At 42.3% G+C, this 25,469-nt stretch overlaps 1 protein-coding gene across 1 annotated transcript; it reads left to right on the forward strand.

Moving 5' to 3' along the window:
- Positions 1-652: 652 nt before the first annotated feature.
- LOC140380932 (gastrin-releasing peptide receptor-like) lies at positions 653-25,469 on the forward strand. The gene is made up of 4 exons (XM_072464915.1): positions 653-960; positions 21,110-21,461; positions 22,925-23,038; positions 25,121-25,469. Exons 1-4 carry the CDS (start codon positions 653-655, stop codon positions 25,400-25,402), a joined length of 1,056 nt encoding a protein of 351 aa, XP_072321016.1. The 3' UTR covers positions 25,403-25,469.

Consider the following 25,469-nt stretch of genomic DNA (forward strand, 5'->3'; position numbering starts at 1 on the left):
AAGCAAATGGCAGCATTGTTCTAGCCAATCATGCACTTGATGAGCCTCATCTTCAACCTGCTCCATGGCAGCTCCCAACCAGTTCCTCCTACTTAGTAAGCATTTACTAAGCATTTAAAAAGCCTCTTCAAGACGGTCTTCCAAAGAAACAGTCAGATCCAGAGTGACTACCTGCTTTGTGGAATGTCAAAAAATAAAATGAATCAAAATAAAACTCTCCCATGGTTCCCTGTGGCCGCTGCACCTTGCGTCCTTTCTCTCTCTCTTCACAGAGGAGGAGGTGGTCTTCTATGAAGTGTGCGATATTTTTTCCAACGCTTCTTCTGCCCTCAATCACTGCCTCTTCTGGGCTCGATTTCACTCACATTCAACCGTCCTGGAAATTGCTCCAAAAAGGGAAAATCTACAGTTTTACAGAATTTTAATCTCGTTTATCTTCAAGATTCTTATCTTTTTTTCTAGAACTTGCAAGTTAAGAATTAGCCTATAGTATAGAAACACCAAAATCTGAACTAACCTACACAACATTGCTGAAAACAAAGTGATCATTGTGAATCCAGGTCCCTTTAGTGCGCGCAGGATGGAGATGGAGTTGGAGATGGAGATGGAGAGCTTGTGCCAAAACGCGTCGCGCGCCGCTTCCCCCTCGTCCATGTGGCTCACCGGGGCGGCCATCGCCTCGGTCTACGGCGTCATCAGCGTCCTGGGACTCGTCGGGAACGTCACCCTCATCCGGACCTTCTGCTCGGCCAAATCCATCCGCAACGTGCCCAACCTGTTCATGTCCAGCCTCGCGCTCGGGGACGTGCTGCTGCTCGTGACGTGCGCTCCCGTGGACGCGAGCCGGTTCCTGTCCGAGGAGTGGCTGTTCGGTCGCGTGGGCTGCAAAGTCATCCCGTTCATCCAGCTCACGTCGGTCGGGGTCTCGGTGTTCACGCTCACCGCTTTGTCCGCGGACAGGTATGGAAATAAGTCAATCATTTACCCGGAGACAGTGGCAGAAAAATACTTATAAAAGCACGTTTTGTTTAATTTATTTGATCATTTAAGATGTTTGTGCTGAAAAACAAAGAAAAACTTGCATCTCCACAAACCTGACTTGTACCACCTGCTTGTTTCCATGGAAATGTGGATCTAGAATGCACGCCTCTTTAATTCTTTCCAAAGAGTGGGTCTGGTCACTGCTGGTCACTCCCCCTGTCCCACCCGAGCCAGTGCAATCAGATGTGTTTCATTCCATGACGCATGTGGACACAGAGCAGTTCATTGGTCATCTGTCATGTAGAACAAAATTAAACATCTCTCACTTTCTTGTTTTGTGCTTCAGTCATTTATTCTGAAGAAATCAGCAATGTTTTTCATTCACTGCCTTTCTATTTTTCCCAGTAAACCGCCTTATTAGTGGGTTAAGGATCAGTGGTCTGTATAGAATTAGAAATATGTGTGAATGCGTGGTCCTCCATTGAGAAATATAAGCTGAGATAAGATAAGATAAGCCTTTACTTGTCCTACAATGGGGAAATTCCAGTGTTGCAACACAAAGTAGGTACAGAACCCCGCCTAAGGCCCGAAGTCACTGGGATAGGCTCCAGTCACCCGCGACCCCGAAAGGGAACAAGCGGTAGAAAATGGATGGATGGATGGATGGAACAATAGTAACACACATACATATGTATTCCTATTGTTTGTCTCTCAAATCAAAATTACCCTATCTTTTCAACTTATTTTTAATATATACAGGATAATTGTGGTCCAGATTATACATTCCTTTATATAATTTAAATATTATTCCCCTTGAAAGTTTTAATTTATATGCATTTATAAATATTACAATTAGAGAGTTATAATGGTCATTGCTCTGTTTAATTTCTTGGTTATAAATACCTATATAATAGCAACTGGTTTGCAGGAGCTAATGGGGATCTTAATAAACTAAACCTATTCACCTTATTACGCCCCGGCCACTTTTTACTCTTTTTTTTCCTTCTTTTTTTTCTTCTACTTATCGGCACTTCTGTTGTAATGACACTTCCGGACCAGCGGGAACTCCGTTGGTTTAACTGGAGAACGAGGAAGAGCTCTCACTGCTAAAAATGCTATAAAGTAGATGGATTTTTGTATCTAATGTTCATGTGACCAACAAGCCAACGATGCACCGATTCCATGGGCGGCCCAAAAACAGCTTTGTAGAGCAGAACTTGTTTTCACTCGAGGTCGGCAGCTATATGTAACTAATACAACCGGGAGAAGGATTACGTGGAATGGCGGCGCCTGGAATAAGGAGAATAAAAGTACTGTTTCTCCAGGCCAGAGGATTCCTTCAACATAACAAAGCTTTTCATTTGATTTTCTTTAACAATCTGGTAAAAACCTTTTGCTATTCAGACTTTAATGAAATTTCCCTGTGTGGGACAATAAAGGAATATCTTATCTTATCTTATAAATCTCAGGTCGGTGCTGTTTGCCACAAAGCTTTGATCATAAACCAACCAAATTTTTACATTTTTTTTTAGTTTGAATTTTTGGATTAGTTCTTTTCACGTTGTAAACACAGATTTTACCAAGAGATTCTTAACTTCCTCAAAATGACTCACTTTGATAATAGGGGTTTGAATCTGATGCAGGATTCTTTGCCTTGCCATACTAATCTAGAGATTGTTTTATTCCACTCATCAAATAGCCTGTTGGGGATGGAATAAATAGAGAAATCCATCACACAAACTCGTCACAGATGAGGGATAATCCAGCAGGGATTAGAAGCATCAAAACTCACTGGGTCTGTTTGGGGAACTTCGTTGTTAATTGTGGCAGAACAATAAAACTTGAAACTCGATGGCCACTCAGGTCAGGTCGCAGGTCGCAGTCAGGCAGCAGTCAGGGAGCAGTCAGGCAGCAGTCAGGGAGCAGTCAGGCAGCAGTCAGGGAGCAGTCAGGCAGCAGTCAGGGAGCAGTCAGGCAGCAGTCAGGCAGCAGTCAGGCAGCAGTCAGGCAGCAGTCAGGCAGCAGTCAGGCAGCAGTCAGGGAGCAGTCAGGCAGCAGTCAGGGAGCAGTCAGGCAGCAGTCAGGGAGCAGTCAGGCAGCAGTCAGGCAGCAGTCAGGCAGCAGTCAGGCAGCAGTCAGGCAGCAGTCAGGCAGCAGTCAGGCAGCAGTCAGGCAGCAGTCAGGCAGCAGTCAGGGAGCAGTCAGGCAGCAGTCAGGCAGCAGTCAGGCAGCAGTCAGGCAGCAGTCAGGCAGCAGTCAGGCAGCAGTCAGGCAGCAGTCAGGGAGCAGTCAGGGAGCAGTCAGGGAGCAGTCAGGCAGCAGTCAGGGAGCAGTCAGGCAGCAGTCAGGGAGCAGTCAGGCAGCAGTCAGGCAGCAGTCAGGCAGCAGTCAGGCAGCAGTCAGGCAGCAGTCAGGCAGCAGTCAGGGAGCAGTCAGGCAGCAGTCAGGGAGCAGTCAGGCAGCAGTCAGGGAGCAGTCAGGCAGCAGTCAGGCAGCAGTCAGGCAGCAGTCAGGCAGCAGTCAGGCAGCAGTCAGGCAGCAGTCAGGCAGCAGTCAGGCAGCAGTCAGGGAGCAGTCAGGGAGCAGTCAGGGAGCAGTCAGGCAGCAGTCAGGCAGCAGTCAGGCAGCAGTCAGGCAGCAGTCAGGCAGCAGTCAGGGAGCAGTCAGGCAGCAGTCAGGCAGCAGTCAGGCAGCAGTCAGGCAGCAGTCAGGGAGCAGTCAGGCAGCAGTCAGGCAGCAGTCAGGGAGCAGTCAGGGAGCAGTCAGGGAGAAGTCAGGGAGAAGTCAGGGAGCAGTCAGGGAGAAGTCAGGCAGCAGTCAGGGAGCAGTCAGGGAGCAGTCAGGGAGCAGTCAGGGAGCAGTCAGGCAGCAGGAGGCGGAAAGACAGCAAAACGACCAGGATCAGGAGATCAGGGAGGATAAATGATGTGTGTAAAAACAGTAGATGTGTTGCATTCATGTCATTTGATCAGAGGAAGGTCGTGACATCATTTGAGTTCTGCATTTGTACTTTTTATAAGTACTTTCTGATCGCCTACATTACTTAAACATTACGTGTACACATGTAAAATGAGTTGCATGCTTCCCAGTGTCGAGGGGTTAAGGCGGTGGCACATATGCCTGGCTCCATGTGCTACCGGCCGCAGTGTCGTGAGTGTCCTCCCTTCTCTTCTTCTGAGACAGTCGTGGTTTACCATTGAAGGGGCTGGTCATCTTAAAACTATCAGAATGCAGCTTTCTTTGAGTCTGGTTAATAGTTAATAACTCTGCAATTGCTGTCTGTATGAAACATAAACTGGCCCAAATTAATAGATGACATAAAGTCCTCACAATTGTGTCAAAAAGTGATTCCACTGTTCAATTAAAGGTGAAACTGTAATCAGCTGAAAGGATTTTGAGTCATGAGATTAATACAGCAAGTTTGGGACCTGTCTCTGAAAAGATGATCAGGTCAACATTTGTGGAATAGAAGAAATATCAGACCGAATACTGAAGCTCAAGAGAAAAAAGGAAAGAAAGTAAAAAAGTAAAAACCTGAAAATAAGATGTACTGTACCTCACATTGGCACTACCCCCTCTTTGTGCTTTGACTTCTTTTAAACAAAATTGAACATGACTTTCTTTAATGCAGCGCTGCTTTTCAGTGGTAACTCTCTGCATGTCGCATCATTTTAAAGTGTTCTGAGGGTCGAACGTGACTGGTGTGTCTGTGCAGAGTTTGAATGTTTCCTCCTGGCTCCAGTTTTCAATCATCCACATGCACATGAGTAAAATCCTCCTGCTAATGTCCTGACCAGTTCTCAAGATCCGTAGACGTGTCCCTGCATGGACGCTGCACTTTCCCCATGCGGCATTGAAGGATGGGTCAGAGGCAGAGGACGCATTTTCCAACAGGGACAATGGAGTCGCATGTTTGGTGGCACATGCACATTACATAGTCGAACAGCAGCAGCAGCAGCAGCAGCAGCAGCAGCAGCAGCAGCAGCAGCAGCCGCAGCCGCAGCAGCAGAGATGGGGTTCTTTTTCAAAGTCTACTAGAAAATCATCTTCTTTTCCCTCGTCTCTGTGGACTTGACTGTTTACCTGTGGTTTGGACAATGAAATGAGCCTCTGACCGCAGTGACTCATATCTTCTCCAATCTCAACATAACAGCAGCAAAAGCAGGACCTGAGGCATCGACCCAGCGTGAGATATAAGAAAACAGCCAGACGGATTATTGATCGCATGCTCAACAATTGTAAATGTGTCATCATCGTACATCCTGGCACTTCTAACTACCCCCACAAATGGTCGACGAGACCTCGATGCCACGATGATGAATGGTATCAATACTTTCGTTCGTATGGATGTGTTTCTATTTTATCTAACGTTACACATGGGAACCGTAAGAGCTGACCATTTACAAAACAGTACTGGACACAGCTTAAAGCATTGGTTACGACGGGGTGTGGTTACTGTCAATCAAGACCCGCATGACGAATTAAAATGGCTGAATATTTGTTTATATCTGTACATAACATTGATTTTGTATGTACTTAATCAAGAGAATACAAATTCAAAATACGTAACATTTCACATTTTCGTTCTTTCTTCTTCTTGTGCTTGTGTTGTGCTCTCAATATACAAATTATACAAAATAATACCCGTCGATATAACACCTTTTTATTGCCTTATAATGATACATTTACTGTGGATACTTTCAATACCATTGAAGTTATATAACTAAACTGACTTTTTTGAATTAACAGCAGCTGCCACCTGGTGCTCATTGTTCACACGTTGTTATTAATATTCTGTTGAATAATTTGATTCTATGCAGATATTTGAAGACTTTTTCCATTTCATTCCACGTGCCCAGTTGTGCTTGAGAGTGAACTGTTCGACCTGCTTCTCCCTGGTCTCGGTGCCGTTGTTTCCTCTGGTAAAAGCAGCAGTTGCATTGTAGAACCTGTCTCTTCTCCTCCACACTCACATGTTCTGTCAGGGTCTTTCCAATCAGAGCCAGCCCAGTATGTCCCAATCTTATCTTAGCGATGACTACTGACTCCCTTCTGTTCCAACCGCCATTCTCTTGTTCCCAGCTGAGAATATGATCCCCTTTTGTGTCATTTGTCCAACTGTGTTTTGGTTTTTACTGAGGAATTTCTGATCACACTGAGAGACTAAATGTGATGTGGAATCTGCCCTTTCATCCTCACCCATGTCCCGGGATTCAGATAAATATGCTGCATTTCCCTCCGCCATGGTTCTGGTGACAATCACAGGAAATGACACAGGCCGGACCAGATGCAGTTCCGAATAATATATACACAGTTCCTTACATTTTCTAAGCAATGGCCTGAATTTATGTAACTTTTCTGGAGCGCCTGGTTGTCTCCATGGAGGTGCACTTATATATAATGCTTCACATCTGTTCTTCACTTAAAGTCTATTTTGGCACCTTTTCATTAAGTGGCAGTTGGCGAGGAAATGTTGCTGAAATAAAAATGATGAGTTCTAAAACAGAATCCCTCTGTGAAGGTCACATGCCATTGAAGATACACAAGTTTAACAAACCTTCAACAAAATAAAGGTTGTTATTGTTTGCCAAATCATAACTGATGTATAATTGTAATGGATTTTTGCCCTTGTTTACAATATGGTTGCTAGGTAGCTGCTGTGGAATTACATCTACCTATGTCTTATTTGCTGCTCATGTCCAACCAGGAAGTACAATTTTAAACTTTACACCCCCCCGACCTCGCGAGTGCAGGGAGTCTGCATTTCTGGGTTTGAGAGCGGAGTCCAAGATATTGGTGATATTTTATAACTATTATGTTTTGGGTGTTATTATTATCTAATATGCCCTTAGGGTAGACTACGAAACGGGAAAAATAGCATGATATGGGATCTTTAATGTGTGTAACTCTAACATTGTTAATATCTACAAGCATTGTAGAAAAGGATTCAGTTGTAGTCATCTGGACACAAGTAAAATTAAAGCCGCAAGCGGCATCCAACGGCCCTCGCGGGCCGCCGGCCTTCCGACTCTGCGCTTTCGACTTGATAAAGATGGCGCCCTTATTGTGTGTTGAATAAAAAAAGAACTTGACAGACGGCGACACAATTGACATGGCCAATCCAGTGCAAATCAACACAAGTGTCAGTCAAATTTGCTGCGCCGCCGAACAGAGACCGTAGCACTTGGAATAAAAATATGGATAACTTTTGATGCCGCGCTTGTGTAGATGATTTTTCCCAAAGTAAAGCTTGATCGAGCTATTGCCCACGGAGGAGTTTGTTAAAGTGTGAAGCGTAAATGTGAACATTTCAAGGATTTGGCGTTTTTCCCATTTGTGACAGTATATTTGCAGCTCCACGGCACAGAGACCGTACCACTTAAAATCAAAATATGACTAACTTTTGATGCCCCGTTTGTGTAGATGATATTCTCCAAATATGAGCTTGATCGGGCAATCGCCCTAGAAGGAGATTGTTAAAGTGTGAAGCGTAAAAATGTGGTCATTTTAGAGATTTCGCTGTTTTCCCATTTCTGACATATATTTGCGGGTCCGCCACACAGAGACCGTAGCACTTAGAATCAAAATATGGGTAAGTTTTGATGCCCCGCTTGTGTAGATGATATTCTCCAAATATGAACTTGATCGGGCTATCGCCCTAGGAGGAGTTTGTTAAAGTGTGAAGCGTAAAAATGTGGTGATTTGAGCGATTCTACGATTTTCCCATAAGGATAACATGGGATGTTTCTGTCAACGCTACGGTTACGCCGTACAAAATATGACTTTGGCTCTCATACTTTTATGATCAGGATGGCAAATTAGAATTTTGTTCAAAATATCATGTCATTTGGAAAAAACTCTATTGTTTATAGGCCACTCTGAAGGCCAAATAGTCAGAATTCTGGGAAACGTTTGCGGCTCCGTCGCACAGAGACCGTAAAAGTTATCCTTAAAATTTGGATAACTTTAGATGCCCCACTTGTCTAGAGGACGTACACCGATTTTGAAGTCGGTGGGCAAAACGCACTAGGAGGACTTAGTTAAAGTGTAAAACATAAAAATGTGGTAATTTGAGAGATTTTGTGGTTTTCCCATAGGGATAACATGGGAGGTTTCTGTCATCGCTACGACTACGCCGTAAAAAATTAGGCATTTTTGTGATTGGCTTTTGTGATTGGGACGGCAAAATAGAATTTTGGGTAAAGTTTAGACAATTTTGGTAAAACAAATTTTTGACCTTCAATGTTAATTTAAAGGTCACTCTGTAGGGGGCGCTATCGCGGCCATTTCAATTTTGTCAGGCTAAACTGGTCCAAACTAGAAAGTTTAACAACTGATTCAAATTTGGTCCTAATCGGACTGGTTTTGATCAAATGGGAGCAATTTTTAGATCTGCAATATTCCAAAATAAGTTGTCCAACTTTGCGGCTGCGCCGCACACAGACCATAAAAGTTATCTCAAAAAATTTGATAACTTTAGATGCCCCACTTGTCCAGAGGACGTCCGCCGATTTTGAAGTCGGTGGGCAAAACGCCCTAGGAGGAGTTCGTCAAAGTTTGACGTAAACAAAATGGCTAACTCAGCTTGTTTTCATTTTCAAAGGAAGATGGCGGCCATAGGGTAAGTCTGGGGGCGTGGCCACAATAATATTTTTTTTTTGTCCTCACGAGAGGAATGCGTGTCCCGAATTTCGTAGCTTTACGCCAAAGTTGACCTCGGGGCGTCTCCCATAGGCGCAATGTATTTTGACTTTTGTCGGTGGCGCTGTCGCGCCATTTTTTAACGAAAAAAAAAATGGCCCAGAAAAAATAAAATATTTCGCCGATTCTGAATTTTGGGCAAAGTTTGGTGAGTTTTTGAGCATGTTCAGGGGGTCAAATTAGAGATCAAAAAGCAGAAGAACAAGAAAAATAATAAAAATTAAAGCCGCAAGCGGCATCCAACGGCCCTCGCGGGCCGCCGGCCTTCCGACTCTGCGCTTTCGACTTGATAAAGATGGCGCCCTTATTGTGTGTTGAATTAAAAAAGAACTTGACAGACGGGGACACATTGGACATGGCCAATCCAGTGCAAATCAACACAAGTGTTAGTCAAATTTGCTGCGCCGCCGCACAGAGACCTTAGCACTTGGAATAAAAATATGGATAACTTTTGATGCCCCGCTTGTGTAGATGATATTTCCCAAAGTAAAGCTTGATCGAGCTATTGCCCACGGAGGAGTTTGTTAAAGTGTGAAGCGTAAATGTGAACATTTCAAGGATTTGGCGTTTTTCCCATTTGTGACAGTATATTTGCAGCTCCACGGCACAGAGACCGTACCACTTAAAATCAAAATATGACTAACTTTTGATGCCCCGTTTGTGTAGATGATTTTCCCCAAATATGAGCTTGATCGGGCAATCGCCCTAGGAGGAGTTCGTTAAAGTGTGAAGCGTAAAAATGTGGTCATTTTAGAGATTTCGCTGTTTTCCCATTTCTGACATATATTTGCGGGTCCGCCACACAGAGACCGTAGCACTTAGAATCAAAATATGGATAAGTTTTGATGCCCCGCTTGTGTAGATGATATTCTCCAAATATGAACTTGATCGGACAATCACCCTAGGAGGAGTTCATTAAAGTGTGAAGCGTAAAAATGTGGTGATTTGAGCGATTCTACGATTTTCCCATAAGGATAACATGGGATGTTTCTGTCAACGCTACGGTTACGCCGTACAAAATATGACTTTGGCTCTCATACTTTTATGATCAGGATGGCAAATTAGAATTTTGTTCAAAATATCATGTCATTTGGAAAAACTCTATTGTTTATAGACCACTCTGAAGGCCAAATAGTCAGAATTCTGGGAAACGTTTGCGGCTCCGTCGCACAGAGACCGTAAAAGTTATCCTTAAAATTTGGATAACTTTAGATGCCCCACTTGTCTAGAGGACGTACACCAATTTTGAGGTTGGTGGGCAAAACGCACTAGGAGGACTTAGTTAAAGTGTAAAACATAAAAATGTGGTAATTTGAGAGATTTTGTGGTTTTCCCATAGGGATAACATGGGAGGTTTCTGTCATCGCTACGACTACGCCGTAAAAAATTAGGCATTTTTGTGATTGGCTTTTGTGATTGGGACGGCAAAGTAGAATTTTGGGTAAAGTTTAGACAATTTTGGTAAAACTAATTTTTGACCTTCAATGTTAATTTAAAGGTCACTCTGTAGGGGGCGCTATCGCGCCCATTTCAATTTTGTCAGCCTAAACTGGTCCAAACTAGAAAGTTTAACAACTGATTCAAATTTGGTCCTAATCGGACTGGTTTTGATCAAATGGGAACAATTTTTAGATCTGCAATATTCCAAAATAAGTTGTCCAACTTTGCGGCTGCGCCGCACACAGACCGTAAAAGGTATCTCAAAAAATTGGATAACTTTAGATGTCCCACTTGTCCAGAGGACGTCCGCCGATTTTGAAGTCAGTGGGCAAAACGCCCTAGGAGGAGTTCGTCAAAGTTTGACGTGAACAAAATGGCTAACTTAGCGTGTTTTCATTTTCAAAGGAAGATGGCGGCCATAGGGTAAGTCTGGGGGCGTGGCCACAATGATATTTGTTTTTTTTCCTCACAAGAGGAATGCGTGTTCCGAATTTCGTAGCTCTACGACAAAGTTGACCTCGGGGCGACTCCCATAGGCGCAATGTATTTTGACTTTTGTCGGTGGCGCAGTCGCGCCATTTTTTAACGAAAAGAAAAATGGCCCAGAAAAAACAAAATTTTTCGCCGATTCTGAATTTTGGGCAAAGTTTGGTGAGTTTTTGTGCATGTTCAGGGGGTCAAATTAGAGTTCAAAGCGATGAAGAACAAGAAAAATAATAATAATAATAATATTTTTAGCAAAAACAATATAGCCGTTTCCACTATAACAACAAATTATACATCGTTTGAAAGCTCTAAGCCTTCCCCATGCCGTCATGGGGTGGAATCATCATTACGAGCGCTTACGCGCTCGTCACTCCCTATTCCGTCGGGATGCCCCGCCCACTCCCCATAGATTTTCATTGATTTGAGCAGATACAAGCATGGCCCAAGCCTGCGGCATGGATTTTCGCGTACAGGACGATGCCAGGAGGGTTTTTGGAGGAATGCAGCGCTTCGCGCTGCTGTTGTCAAGAATGAGTGAATGGGCTACGCCCATTCACTCATTCTTGACTATTTCTGTCATAGCAGGAGTAAGTATGCATGATCCATGCCTTCGGCATGGGCTAGTTCACTGTACTTGCCAGGGGCGACGGAGTACCAAACATGCGGGCTGCGCCCGCATGTTTGGTCAGACAGTTGCAACGCTGCCTTCGGCAGCGTTGCTGGAGCAATAGGCCCTCCGCCCTGCTGGGGCTCGGGCCTAATAAAAAAAATAATAATATTTTTAGCAAAAACAATATAGCCGTTTCCACTATAACAACAAATTATACATCGTTTGAAAGCTCTAAGCCTTCCCCATGCCGCCATGGGGTGGAATCATCATTACGAGCGCTTACGCGCTCGTCACTCCCCATTCCGTCGGGATGCCCCGCCCACTCCCCATAGACTTCCATTGATTTGAGCAGATACAAGCATGGCCCATGCCTGCGGCATGGATTCTCGCGTACAGGACAATGCCAGGAGGGTTTTTGGAGGAATGCAGCGCTTCGCACTGCTGTTGTCAACAATTTGTGAATGGGCTACGCCCATTCACAAATTGTTGACTATTTCTGTCATAGCAGGAGTAAGTATGCATGATCCATGCCTTCGGCATGGGCTAGTTCACTGTACTTGCCAGGGGCGACGGGGCAGACAGTGCCCCTGCTGGGGCTCGGGCCTAAATATAGCCGCAAGCGGCAATGATCGGCCCTCGCCACGCCGCCGCCACACCGCCGCCACGCCGCAAGAGGAGGGGGCGCCCCAATTGTCCTTTTATTACGCCTACTGCTGAATCTGTGACGCTGTCACATCTTCTCCCCTTTGTTTTACCATCAAAAAGCTATTTTATTTTGAATTCTTGGCAAAATGTGCGGCTTTGCCGCACAGACACCGTGACTCTTTGACTGAAAATGTGGATAACTTTTGATGGTCCTGAAGATGAGTCTCACCAAATTTCAGGTTAATATGTCTAACGCCCTGGGAGGAGTTTGTGAAAGTCTAAAGTGTAAACATGTTCTGGCGATTTCCCCATTGGAATAACATGAAAGGTTTCGGTCATCGTTACGGCAACGCCATAACAATTATGACATGGGTCTCATTGACTTTTTTGATGGGGATGCCAAAATTGAGTTGTGTGTCAAATTTCATATAATTTTGCAAAACTAAATATTTAACCTCTATATAAAATCTGTAGGGGGCGCTGTGGCTCCAAATTAATTTATTTCACTTCAAGTAGGTTTAGGGCAAAGAGTTTAACAACTGATTCTAATTTGACACAATTCGGACTTTATCTGCGCAAACGGCAGAAATGTTAAATTTGGGAGATTTCTGAAATTCTTGCTACAGTTTGCGGCTTCGCCGCACAGAGACCGTGACAGCTATCAATGTAATTTGGATAACTTTTGATGTCCCACTCCTCAGTAGCATTTTCACCAAATTTCAGCTTTTTAGGGCCAACGCCCTGGGAAGAGTTCGTAAAAGTACGACGTTTGGAAAAACTCCGAAGTCATGTTTAGCCATTTTTGAAGCAATATGGCCGACATTTGGTTGGGCGGACGGCGTTGCCGTAATAATATTTTTTACTTCTCTTGTCACCATCTACCTCTGCGCCAAATTTCATGATTCTACGATCAGATTTTTTTTTGGGTCATTTCCCATCTCTCAATGCATTTTTGGTACATTTGGGGGCGCTGACGCGCCAATTTTTTTAATTTTAGAAAAGGGAAATAGCCAGAATGTAGAGAGGCACGATTTTTAGAGGTGTGCAAATGTTTGTGACTTTTCGTCAATGTTCACTGGGTGAAAAATAGGGGGGTTGGTCCCGAGAAGAAAGAAAGAAAGAAAGAATATTAAAGCCGCAAGCGGCATCCAACGGCCCTCGCGGGCCGCCGGCCTTCCGACTCTGCTCTCTGCATTTTACAGAGTTGGCGCTAACGCAATTGTCTAAGAACTAAGACAGCGACACATTGGACATGTACAATGCTGTGCTTAACCAGTGCAAATGAACACAAATGTCGGTCGAATGTGCAGCTCCAGCGCACAGAGACCGTGACACTTGGAATAAAAATATGGATAACTTTTGATGCTCCGCTTGTGTAGATTATTTTCCCCAAATATGAGCTTGATCGAGCTATTGCCCACAGAGGAGTTCATTAAAGTGTGAAGCATAAATGTGAACATTTCAAGGATTTGGCGTTTTTCCCATTTGTGACATATATTTGCGGCTCTACCGCACAGAGACCGTAGCACTTAGAATCAAAATATGGATAACTTTTGATGCCCCGCTTGTGTAGATGATATTCTCCAAATATGAACTTGATCGGACAATCGCCCTAGGAGGAGTTTGTTAAAGTGTGAAGAGTAAAAATGTGGTGATTTGAGCGATTCTACGATTTTCCCATAAGGATAACATGGGATGTTTCTGTCATCGCTACGGTTACGCCGTACAAAATATGACTTTGGCTCTCATACTTTTATGATTTGGATGGCAAATTAGAATTTTGTTCAAAATATCATGTCATTTGGAAAAACTCTATTGCTTATAGGCCACTCTGAAGGCCAAATAGTCAGAATTCTGGGAAACGTTTGCGGCTCCGTCGCACAGAGACCGTAAAAGCTATCCTTAAAATTTGGATAACTTTAGATGCCCCACTTGTCTAGAGGACGTACACCAATTTTGAGGTTGGTGGGCAAAACGCACTAGGAGGACTTAGTTAAAGTGTAAAACATAAAAATGTGGTAATTTGAGAGATTTTGTGGTTTTCCCATAGGGATAACATGGGAGGTTTCTGTCATCGCTACGACTACGCCGTAAAAAATTAGGCATTTTTGTGATTGGCTTTTGTGATTGGGACGGCAAAGTAGAATTTTGGGTAAAGTTTAGACAATTTTGGTAAAACTAATTTTTGACCTTCAATGTTAATTTACAGGTCACTCTGTAGGGGGCGCTATCGCGCCCATTTCAATTTTGTCAGCCTAAACTGGTCCAAACTAGAAAGTTTAACAACTGATTCAAATTTGGTCCTAATCGGACTGGTTTTGATCAAATGGGAACAATTTTTAGATCTGCAATATTCCAAAATAAGTTGTCCAACTTTGCGGCTGCGCCGCACACAGACCGTAAAAGGTATCTCAAAAAATTGGATAACTTTAGATGTCCCACTTGTCCAGAGGACGTCCGCCGATTTTGAAGTTGGTGGGCAAAACGCCCTAGGAGGAGTTCGTCAAAGTTTGACGTAAACAAAATGGCTAACTCAGCTTGTTTTCATTTTCAAAGGAAGATGGCGGCCATAGGGTAAGTCTGGGGGCGTGGCCACAATAATATTTTTTTTTTGTCCTCACGAGAGGAATGCGTGTCCCGAATTTCGTAGCTTTACGACAAAGTTGACCTCGGGGCGTCTCCCATAGGCGCAATGTATTTTGACTTTTGTCGGTGGCGCTGTCGCGCCATTTTTTAACGAAAAAAAAAATGGCCCAGAAGAAATCAAATTTTTCGCCGATTCTGAATTTTGGGCAAAGTTTGGTGAGTTTTTGAGCCTTCGGCAGCGTTGCGGGAGCAATAGGCCCTCCGCCCTGCTGGGGCTCGGGCCTAAATATTCCGATGCGAAAACAATGTTTCCCATTTTTCAAATATCATAAACTATACATTTTCGGAAAGCGCTCGCGCTTTCCTACCTCATGGTGTGGGTCCCTGGTCACTGACGGGTACTTTCGTTAATTTTGAGTGGGCTCCGCCCACTTTGTGTTTTTGGCCCTCTATACAGTAATAATGTTCAATTTTTGCATTACATGCTTATATGCACGGAACATGCAAGAGATGGGGAACGTATTCGTGAGCTACTTAGCGCAAATGAGTGCTTTATATGGGGATGACGACCGCTTCGCGGTCGTCATCTCAATGTAAAGTGCTCGTTTAGTGCGCACTTTTGCACGGGCTTCGCCCGTTTACAACGGTAATGTTCCATTTTCCTACTACTAATTAGTATGCACGGGGCGTGCATGAGTGGAGGAGTGCGTTAGTGAGTGTTTGGAAGTGGGCGAGCGCTTCGCGCTCGATTTCGTGCGCACTACGTGCGCACTTTCGCAGCCGTGCTTCGCACGGCCTTACGAGATTAATAGGCCTCTCGCCAGCTTGTGGCGCTCGGGCCTAATAATATTTTTAGCAAAAACAATATAGCCGTTTCCACTATAACAACAAATTATACATCGTTTGAAAGCTCTAAGCCTTCCCGATGCCGGCATGGGGTGGAATCATCATTACGAGCGCTTACGCGCTCGTCACTCCCTATTCCGTCGGGATGCCCCGCCCACTCCCCATAGACTTCCATTGATTTGAGCAGATACAAGCATGGCCCATGCCTGCGGCATGGATTTTCGCGTACGGGACGATGCCAGGAGGGTTTTTGGAGGAATGCAGCGCTTCGCGCTGCTGTTGTCAACAATTAAATTGTTGACTATTTCTGTCATAGCAGGAGTAAGTATGCATGATCCATGCCTTCGGCATGGGCTAGTTCACTGTACTTGCCAGGGGCGACAGTTGCAACGCTGCCTTCGGCAGCGTTGCGAGAGCAATAGGCCCTCCGCCCTGCTGGGGCTCGGGCCTAACAAGACATTTCGACTCTCATCCACGAGTCATCAATCTAAGGATCTGAGAAATCTCACCACCGGACGTAGCCTCTTGATAGCTCTTGATAGCCTGCTCTGATTATCTGTTTACACTGTCTAAGTTCCATCTAAAAAACAATCTTCTTTGTTACCCTAACTGCCCTGTAATGGGCCATAGAAATCCTATTGTTGGCTGGCAGCAGCTCCCTCATCACTGATGAGTAGCTGATTATCATCTGACTGGCCCCTGAGAAGATCCCATCCAAAGGCTTCAAAACACTGTTGTACAATACGGCTAAACCTCCATTTCTGTTCAAAAAGAGATTGTTGAAGGTCCAATTTAGCCGTGTTATAGAACAGCATTTTGAAACCATTTGAGCTACAAATGAAAATACACATGCAACAGATAAAACATGAGAGGCTTGATAACAGTCTCCCCAAATATTTGCTGTAATGAGTCACTAGTCTGTTAAATTCTGATTGTATTTTGCGTCAGTGAGTCAAAGTGGACACGTAGGTGTTTGTAAGAATGGACCTGAGCGACCTCACTGACGTGGTCTCCCAGAGGTCCAGAACTCAGACATCCCTAACAGTTAGATACGCTAAGATGGGCCTGTGCTTCAGACAAGATTCCTCCACATATTGGATACAGAAAGCTTCTCTCTTAATTTTGTGAGCGATGATTATCTCCCACCTGTGTTCTAATTCAAGAGCTGAATCAACTCAACATATTTTTCAACCTCTTCCAGACGACTGCAGTGAGCGCTCTCCGTTCTTTCGACTGAATTGGTAATTATTTTGTAATTGTGTGCATTTATGGCCTGATAAACATTCGGCGAACAACAGAAGCCACAGGTGTCACTTCTTTTGTTTGTCTTTGTGGCTGCTTCCTATTGCTGTACCGCTAATTTCTATCTGCATCATCCGTTTACATACAGCGTCTAGAATATAATGTGATGTTGCTGTTGAGACCTTTTGCAAACATCCCCTTGATTTGAGCTTTTCTATGTTAAATTGATACATGATTAAAAGCACTGAGCTGGTCTGGTGCATTATTCATAGTCCTTACCTGAACCGGCTGCCAATACATGCAGAGTGGAGCTGCTTCCCGCTGAAATACTGAGAGGAAAGCACGTGAATTACCCCTGCTCATTGTGCCTTTTGAGAGTCCATTTCTGCAGATTTGGCGTCGTGTTTGAGGTTGTTGAGTCCCAAGAGCTTTAGCTGAGGGCCACTTGACCAGAAGAGGGAAAAAGGGAAAGAGCATTATTTATTCACCTGAACGCTCGCTTGGATGCAGATGCTTGATGCTGGTTTTTTGGTAGTTTGGTACAGAAGTGCTTGGATCAAAATTGAGATATTATTGTGAATGTTGTTTATAGAACATGCAAAGTGTGAAGGACAAAGACAAAAAGAGCTGATTAAAAATGAAAAATGAAAATATGTGATATTTCTGCTCTTTTGGGACTCATTTGACTGACATTTCGCATTTTTTATGATATTTTAACCGTAAATTACATGTTTAAAGATATGTTTTAACACATTTCTGTTTGATAATATCGTGTGATCAAAAAATGGTCAATATCTCCCACCGCTGACCATTGAGCGCATCAGATAGCCGTCCAATCACATCATATATATATATATAGTTTATTTTTATTTATTTTCTATATGCTTTATCATAACTAGCCTAAGACCACAGCGTTAAATAAAGAAATAGTTTTTTATTTGGTATTGAAAATGTCGGTCCCTTCACCTTCATGATCGTAGTCATGATTGAAATTGGTATCGAGAATCGAGAATGTTCCTTTATACGGAAATTGAGTTTGAAATGTTTATATCATGACAACACTATTTTCCTATCTTAAAACGTAAATATGTATTTATAGTTTACAGCTAAGTACCTGAAATAAAACATCCACATCTTCTTCGCTATATGCTTTATTGATCCTCGTCCTCTGCATTGACCCGTGCTTCAGTGCAGCTGGAGCGACCGGTCAGCAGCTGTGGGTCAATCGTGCACTGAATTGTGTCGTAGACAAAAAGCTAACACTGTCCTTCTTCAATTCAGTCTTTACTAAACGGTCTTTAAAAAAAAAGTGAAAAACAGAACTAGTTCACATCAAGCAGTTTGCACCAGTCCAAAGATATTGCGTTTATTGAGTTTATAAGTTTAAGTTTATGAGTTTTCAGCAGAAGCTTGAGCGAGTTTTGCGGTCATTTGTCTTTTTTTTGTGCATAATACACCCGATGGCTAACATATTTATACTGGCGCAAAACAGACTGTGCTCAGATTCACAATAACCCAAAAGCCGGACAATCCCTGTAAAACCGTTTTTCATGTATGGTATCGTGACATGAGCAGCAATAAATAAATAAATAAATAAATAAATAGCAGAATGAAACCTGAAACAAGTCCTTAGTATCTAGAGTTAGCCACAAGGTGGCTGAAGAGCAGGTGGCTCTTGAGGTGAAGAGGAAATGAAAAGATACAGGTTTATTTGTGGTCGTTAGGTGTTTTCAGAGCTGTTGACAGTGAAAAACATCACCTCAGGTGACAATAGGCTTTCAGACCAATTTTCATGTTTACCATTCAAGCTAAATATTCATGAATTCATCCAAGCTGCTGGAATAAAAGTGTGAAAAGAGGACTACAACTCATATCGACCTCAAGGTGCTTTATTTGTCATTTAAAAGTTTAGTTTTGATGAGAGAATGATGTCATGGTTAAAAGCTTAAAAAAAGAAAAGAAAAGAAATTTAATTTGCATTACATTTGTGCCTTAAAGAATTGTGACATGGAGAAATGTGAATAGCAGAGACATTCACTAAACTTGAAAGGCAAGGCCCATTTTCCTATCTTCTACTGTACAACATTATGGATCAGCGAGGTCCCCCATGACTCTTTGAAGCTTCACATAAGGCACTCAATGGGACACTACGTGGTCTCTTTGAAACATAATGAATATATGTGAAATATTAATACACAGTGCAATATAGAACAGTGTTTTTCATTTACATTAATGGAAACTGAAAAAGGCTGGATTTGATATAGATAATATAAGAGTATTGATATTTGCAATATATTATTCAAAGGTGTATTATGCTATGTGGTTGCATGGTTTCTACAACATTTTATAAACCAACTCAAAAAATGATTTCCTTCACAGCTAGCAAAATGACTTTATGTTTTTTTACTTCAGGTACTTTTTCATAAAGTTTTACTCTTCTGAGTTGCTAATTAATTATTTTATCTCCAGAATTAACTTAAACTGATATTTTCCACCATTATTTAAAACTCTTTACCAGTGGCGGCTGGTGGTACAAAATATGGGGAGGGTTATTTGACATGACCGTGTTTTTTTTTTTTTAAATGTCCAAAATTGAAATTTTTAACATTGACTGTATGGATACATATTTTAAATACACATTTACAACTGAATTAATTAAGTAAACACACTTTATTTCCACTTTTGGTAATGATAATACAATGACTTAGAGGCAGATTCCATTTGTGAGAAAATACATTTGACATAAAATTACATTTTACACTTTATAAAAAATCTGAGTAGCAATTACTACCTAAAGAGGAAATAAAAACACAACAATTGTTGCAGGGGGAGCATTGGGAGATGGGGGAGCAGGGGGAGCATTGGGAGATGGGGGAGCAGGGGGGGATGGGGGAGACGGGGGAGCAAGAGCAGAGCACCTAAAGGACAGATTTACAAAGCGTTTTCACAGGTACAAAACTGGAGCAAAAGTGTGTGCAGTGCAAAACATTGATGTGCTACATAATTCAAATACATCGGCTTGTCTTGTACTTGTCTCCATGGAATCAAGCAGGTTTCCAACATATTTATGAGCAATAAAAACATTGAATGAGATAGATTTGTTTAATACTGCCAATCATTCCAGACGAAGCAAAACATCTCCAGCAGAAAAGTTCCATTGTGCACCTTTAATAAACTTCCGGGCCCTGATAATAATAATAAGAAACACAAATATGGACCGAGTCAGGCCCAGGTTATGTTGCCCTTTTCTCAAACACTGCAACAATTGTCCCGTACAGATCCTATAATTACAGCACACAACAATGATTATACTTCAATATTTTGATGACAGAAAATGTTAAGTGGAAAAGCCTTTTAGCAAAAGCTCAATACCGTGGTGGTTTTTGCTTTCAAAATGATTTATGAATATAACAAGCGAGCAGTAGGACTTTCTAAACAGACTAAGTTTATAGAATAGATCATAGCACACAATTATATATTGACTCAAGCCTAAAATGAAAAGGCATTTTTATTACACTTTATTAATAAATATGATCTATCAAGAAGCCTTCTGTCACCGAATTTCATCCTTTATTTGTCTCAACAATTTGTCACAATGTGCAAGAGAAATACTTGTTTGACTAGTCGACGAATTGAAAAAATTATTGACAATTTGTCTACTACTAAAATACTTGTTAGTTGCAGTCTTATTGACTAAGACTTTTTCTATACCTTTCTATACCCGTCTTTTGGTAACAATGCTTCTCAATAGGGTGTGTTTGTCACTGATATGAGTCATTAGCCTTTCTTAGTGTTTCAGATGCTTCTTTCACAAATAGACCTCTATAGCTTTTCAAGACAATAGTTTCTGATTAATCTTTGTCGTTTAGCACATTGTTAAGAAGTGGTAATAACTTATAATTGGCATTTGTTCATGAGAATTTACTTGAATTTCCTGCACACTTTTCACAACTGTCAAATCGCACCCGATTTCTATGGAGATTGTTGCTTTTGTGCAAAGTCCTTAAAGGGAACATATTCTACCAAAATCATACCACACTTAACACCATTATCTTGCTAAGAGTTGTGTTGTGAGGCTCAGAAAATTCCTGTTTTCACCTACCCCCTATCTCCGCCTAATTTCTTATACTTAGTTGAGATTATTTAAAGAATGGAAGACTCCGGATGACACGTGTATGTACTGAAATGTCACGTATTCACTTTTCAACAATAAAATACATGTTCATATCAGTTCTACAGTTTTGAACAGGAAGTCAATGGACTTTTTTCTATTACAAAGCCGTTTTAGTTCAATTTTGCAGTTTACAATGACGATCTACTTTGTTATAGTTCAGTGTGAAGTGTTTGAATAAAATGTACCGTAGAATGTCTCCTTCAAAACTGCAGATGGGGACTTTCTCCACACCTTTCCCAAAACATCTCGCAGGTTTCATTTATGAATTTACGCACGAGGCTTTGTCAGTGCTGTCGTCGTGTTCGTGAGCAAGACCTTGACCATGATAAATGTTTGCAGTTGGCACAGTTGTAATTAAAAGTTGACATTGCAGCTGAATTTAAACATCTTTTCCTCAGGTACAGAGCCATCGTGAAGCCGTTGGAGATCCAGACGCCAAGCAGCACTTCCAGTATTGTCCTGCGGGCGGCAGTCATCTGGCTCTTCTCCCTGGCCCTGGCCGTTCCCGAGGCCGTGTTCTCCGACCTCCACACCTTCAACATCCCCTCCACCAATGAGAGCTTCATCACCTGCGCCCCCTACCCTCATGCCGGGGAACTGCACCCGAAGATCCACTCCATGGCCTCCTTTCTCATCTTCTACGTCATCCCCCTGCTGGTCATTTCCGTGTACTACACCTACATTGCCCGCAGTCTGATGAAGAGCGCGTCAAATCTGCCCGTGGAGAACAACGTGCACGCAAGAAGACAGGTTAGTGCCTGTGTCAAATCGATTTTACGTTGATAGACATGGTATAAGTTTTCATGAAGCTAAAGAACAAAGGGAACTTGTCCAAAGATCTGATGGTTATATTATTTTCTAGATACTTCTACCACAATAAAACACAGTCAGTAGCAACACAGACAAAATATACCTGAAATAGAAATTGTATTGATCAATTCGTATATTACTATATTTTGAACATTGATGCTGCTATTATCCCTGCTCAAACAGACCAGAGCGGAGACAACACATTAAGTCATTCCATATATTCTTTCTTTTGGTGTAACGCATTCAAAATCTAAAATACATGTTGAGTAATGTAGCTTATAAGATAGAATAGGCTATATCTGTACACATTTTATTTAGATCATTTCCAATCCAGTCCAAAAGCCCCAGCACATGAGCTAATTTAAAACACGGTAGCCAAAACTTTAGGTGCCGTTGTGACACCTAAAATAGGCCAAAGGCTCAAATACAAGCTTTTGAAAGCACATTTAACAACCTTGAATTGCCTAATGATCTAAGGCAAAAATCATCAGCAACATGTTGATTTGCACAAAAAGGACATACAAAAGACGGATCATACAAAAGATGGTCAAGTAGATTTCCCCTTTATCTTCCCGAGCCTTTATCTAATCGCCATTCACCACACTTTTCTTGAGGGCGTGTGATCTCTGGGCCTTGCCTAACCCAGAAACACACTCAACCTTGTTCAAACTGGCACATTATCTTCCTTTGAATCCCCTGCTGCTCTTCAGCCTGCTCTCTGACACTACCTTTGAGCTTTCTACAGCTCAGCGACGGTCCTCAGATCTCAATTCTGCTGTCTAGTCAACGCACAGTGTGACAGATCTTTTAATAAAACTTGCAGCAAGATTTAAATGATTTTTACGTGGGCAGGGCATGGTAGAAATGTTGTTCTGTATTGCGCTCGCCGGTGGAGCAGTGGTTCTCCGCCCAGGGAGTCAAACACTGCACTTGTTTGTCCCTGTTTCTAAATGCAGTAACCTAACATACAGTGTAGGTGTAGGTCTGTCTCTCTAGGACGGGGTGTTCAAACAGGGCCACATTTTGAAACATATCTGAAGCGGCGGGCCACAGGCGGTGTGACAATGAAGTGAATCATTGACCATATAGCATTTAATAAGACTTGGGACATTCATTTTAGGTCCAGTACAATGTCTGTTTCAGCACAAAATCAATGATCATGTTGTCTTTGAATCGTTCTGGTCAAAACCATTCTAAAACTATTTACAAAAGGTTCAATGTTGTCCGGTTTTTAGTTTTTGCCAGTATCGATTATTCTAGTTTCACTACTAGTTTTAGCCCAAATCAGTATCTGAATATGCTTTTTATTCTTTTTGCAATCCTACTTAGGCTAATGTAGAATTCTTTGACAAACCCGTTCTCTTCAGCACATTCAAAGTCTAAAGTCTGCTCTCGTGTTGCAGGTTGAATCCAGGAAGCGCTTGGCTAAAACGGTGCTGGTGTTTGTGGCTCTGTTCGCCGTTTGCTGGCTGCCGAGTCACGTCATCTATCTGTACCGCTCCTACCACTACTCACAGGTAGGACTAGAGAAGAACGATGTACATATGGAAATCAGACCATGCGTATTTGTTTTTAAAATGTTAGTATCTGTGAATTCCTTGATATTTAGCGTTGGTATTTTCTCTCGAGGCTGATTCTGTGACCCACAAATTGCATTCAAATAAGCAAATACAGTAAGTATGAGCAACCATGTGGAAAGACGAGTCCCGTGGTCATCAATATCCATACAATATATTTCAGTGAGATGTTTAGCCCAAAATATAACTGTATGAAAATATTCTGAAGTTTTCTAGTTTTTAAATTGTACTTTTACATAGGCTGAAAAATAAACTTAAAAACTAAAACAAAGCTTGATGAAATAATAATAATGATGAGATGTGCTCTCATTTTGTTTCCTCACATATATTATTGATTGTTGTTGACAGCCAATGGCATGCGTTTATGTTGTCACGTGGTTTGAAATGATCATTAAAGGCCTGCGACTGTGAGTACATTTTAAAACGTGTGCCTGTGTGAATACAGTGATCACACAAAAGGAATGCAAAGTACTGCTGTGCAAAAAGGACCCTGATAATAAATAATAGATCTCTTGAAATGGTTACTGAGCAACAAGCTGAAAACTAAAGACCTACACCTGTTCTTCTGCATGCCTTCCTCTGCAGAGCAAGAACATGCACCTGTGGATTCTCAAGATAATTTCCCTTTAATTAAGTTCTAATTACCCAGAATGCCGTTCACCTAATGCCTCAGACAAGGGGTCGACTCCAGCAGTGCCTCTGAAAGAAACTCAAGCGTAAAAAGCTGAAGGAATCCTTAATGAAACAAGCTCCCAATGAGAAAGAAACACAACGTAATCACTGCAGTTATTTATTTTACAGATTATTGTAAAGGCTTTGACTGAGTAAACAACTATTGAGCCTGTCCACTACCAATAAAAGTCATTCTGATTCTGAATAGGCTAAAGTGAGGTGTATTTTCATTTATCTTGCAGCACTTGGAACAGGCTCAGTGAGCGTCACATGACCAGATGAGACGTGATAAAACTCTGAGTTATAACAAAAAACAATACTTTTAACAAATGGAAAGAAGCCAGAAATGTTCGTATGTCTCAATCTATTAAACTATGTACTCGAAGTAAATGTTGTGAATCATTTTTATCAAGTTATTTAGGCTGAGACATGCTGGTCATTTTATCCCCAAGCGCTGCCACACACAAACACATTCATCTACATCTAGGCTAACTGTAATGTAAAAACGATTTACTAAAACATGCTTATTTGAAAGCATAATTTGCTTGCTTATTTTGCAGCATGTGTCCAAATTAGAAATTGTCAAGAAATATTACACATGAATCAATGCTATTCCTTAGCAGTCAGAGAACATAATTCAACTTAGAATATTAAACAACACAGAAACGTCAGTCTTTTGCGTGGCTTGCAAGGAAGAGGAAGGCTTAGCCGGGTCAAGCTGTTGTAAGCAACCTGAACAACTTTCCAAATTCACTCTTAGTGTTTCTCCCTCTTACAAGTCTTTTATTAGAATTTCACACATAAAAAGCGGGTCACTTTTCTCATTGGTCAGCTCCACATCAAGCATTTTACTTTTACAACTGTCTCTGGTATTGTCTTTAGAGATAAGAGCCTTGGTGAATGTTTTACCCATTCTCGTCCCTGGGGACAATATGGGAGTAAACATTCCTCACAGCTGCTTTTACAACATCTTCACACATGTCATTAGAAATACATGCCGTTTCCTCTTAGGCTAATGATGCAGATAACATTTAACACACAAATATAATCATTTAACTGATCTAATACAAATGTTATCTGCTTTATTCTTTTTGTATTTCATCAGAATGCATTTCACAGCTTGAATCAAGTTTGCAAACAATAAAAGTTGCAGTGCATTGTGGGCAAAATGAGCAAAACGGAGGATGTGAGCGTTTGGGTGAATTGGAAACACACTTGCCGGAGATTCCAAAGGGTTTCAGAAGCCAAGGATAACATTAGAACATGAATAAAAGCCCAAAAAGTCATGATATAATTTAAGTTAGAGATGTACAAATCCTGTTCAGTCCTCTTTGCTCCCTCTCTCCTCAGGTTGACACGTCGCTGGTGCATTTCGTGTGCAGCATCATGGCTCGGATCCTGGCCTTCACAAACTCGTGCCTGAACCCGTTTGCCCTGTACCTGCTCAGCGACAGTTTCCAGAAGCAGTTCAACCAGCAGCTGTGTTGTTTGTGCCGGCTCATGGCGTGGAGGTCGCCCCAGAATCCCGTCCACTTCAACACCCGCGTCACCTCCGTCCGCAGCACCCATCACTCTGTGGCCAGCCTCAGCACGGCCAATGGGAGGCACGTCAGTCGGGAGGACTGTGTCTGAGGCCACACCGCTGACCCTTAGCAGGCAGCACTAGTGACCAGCATTTATTGTGCTGTGTTCCAGTTGT

Source organism: Eucyclogobius newberryi, unplaced genomic scaffold (genome assembly GCF_026437365.1).
Source record: "Eucyclogobius newberryi isolate DKJ021-1_F unplaced genomic scaffold, fEucNew1.0.hap1 SCAF_5, whole genome shotgun sequence".
Classification (NCBI taxonomy): Eukaryota; Metazoa; Chordata; class Actinopteri; order Gobiiformes; family Gobiidae; genus Eucyclogobius; species Eucyclogobius newberryi.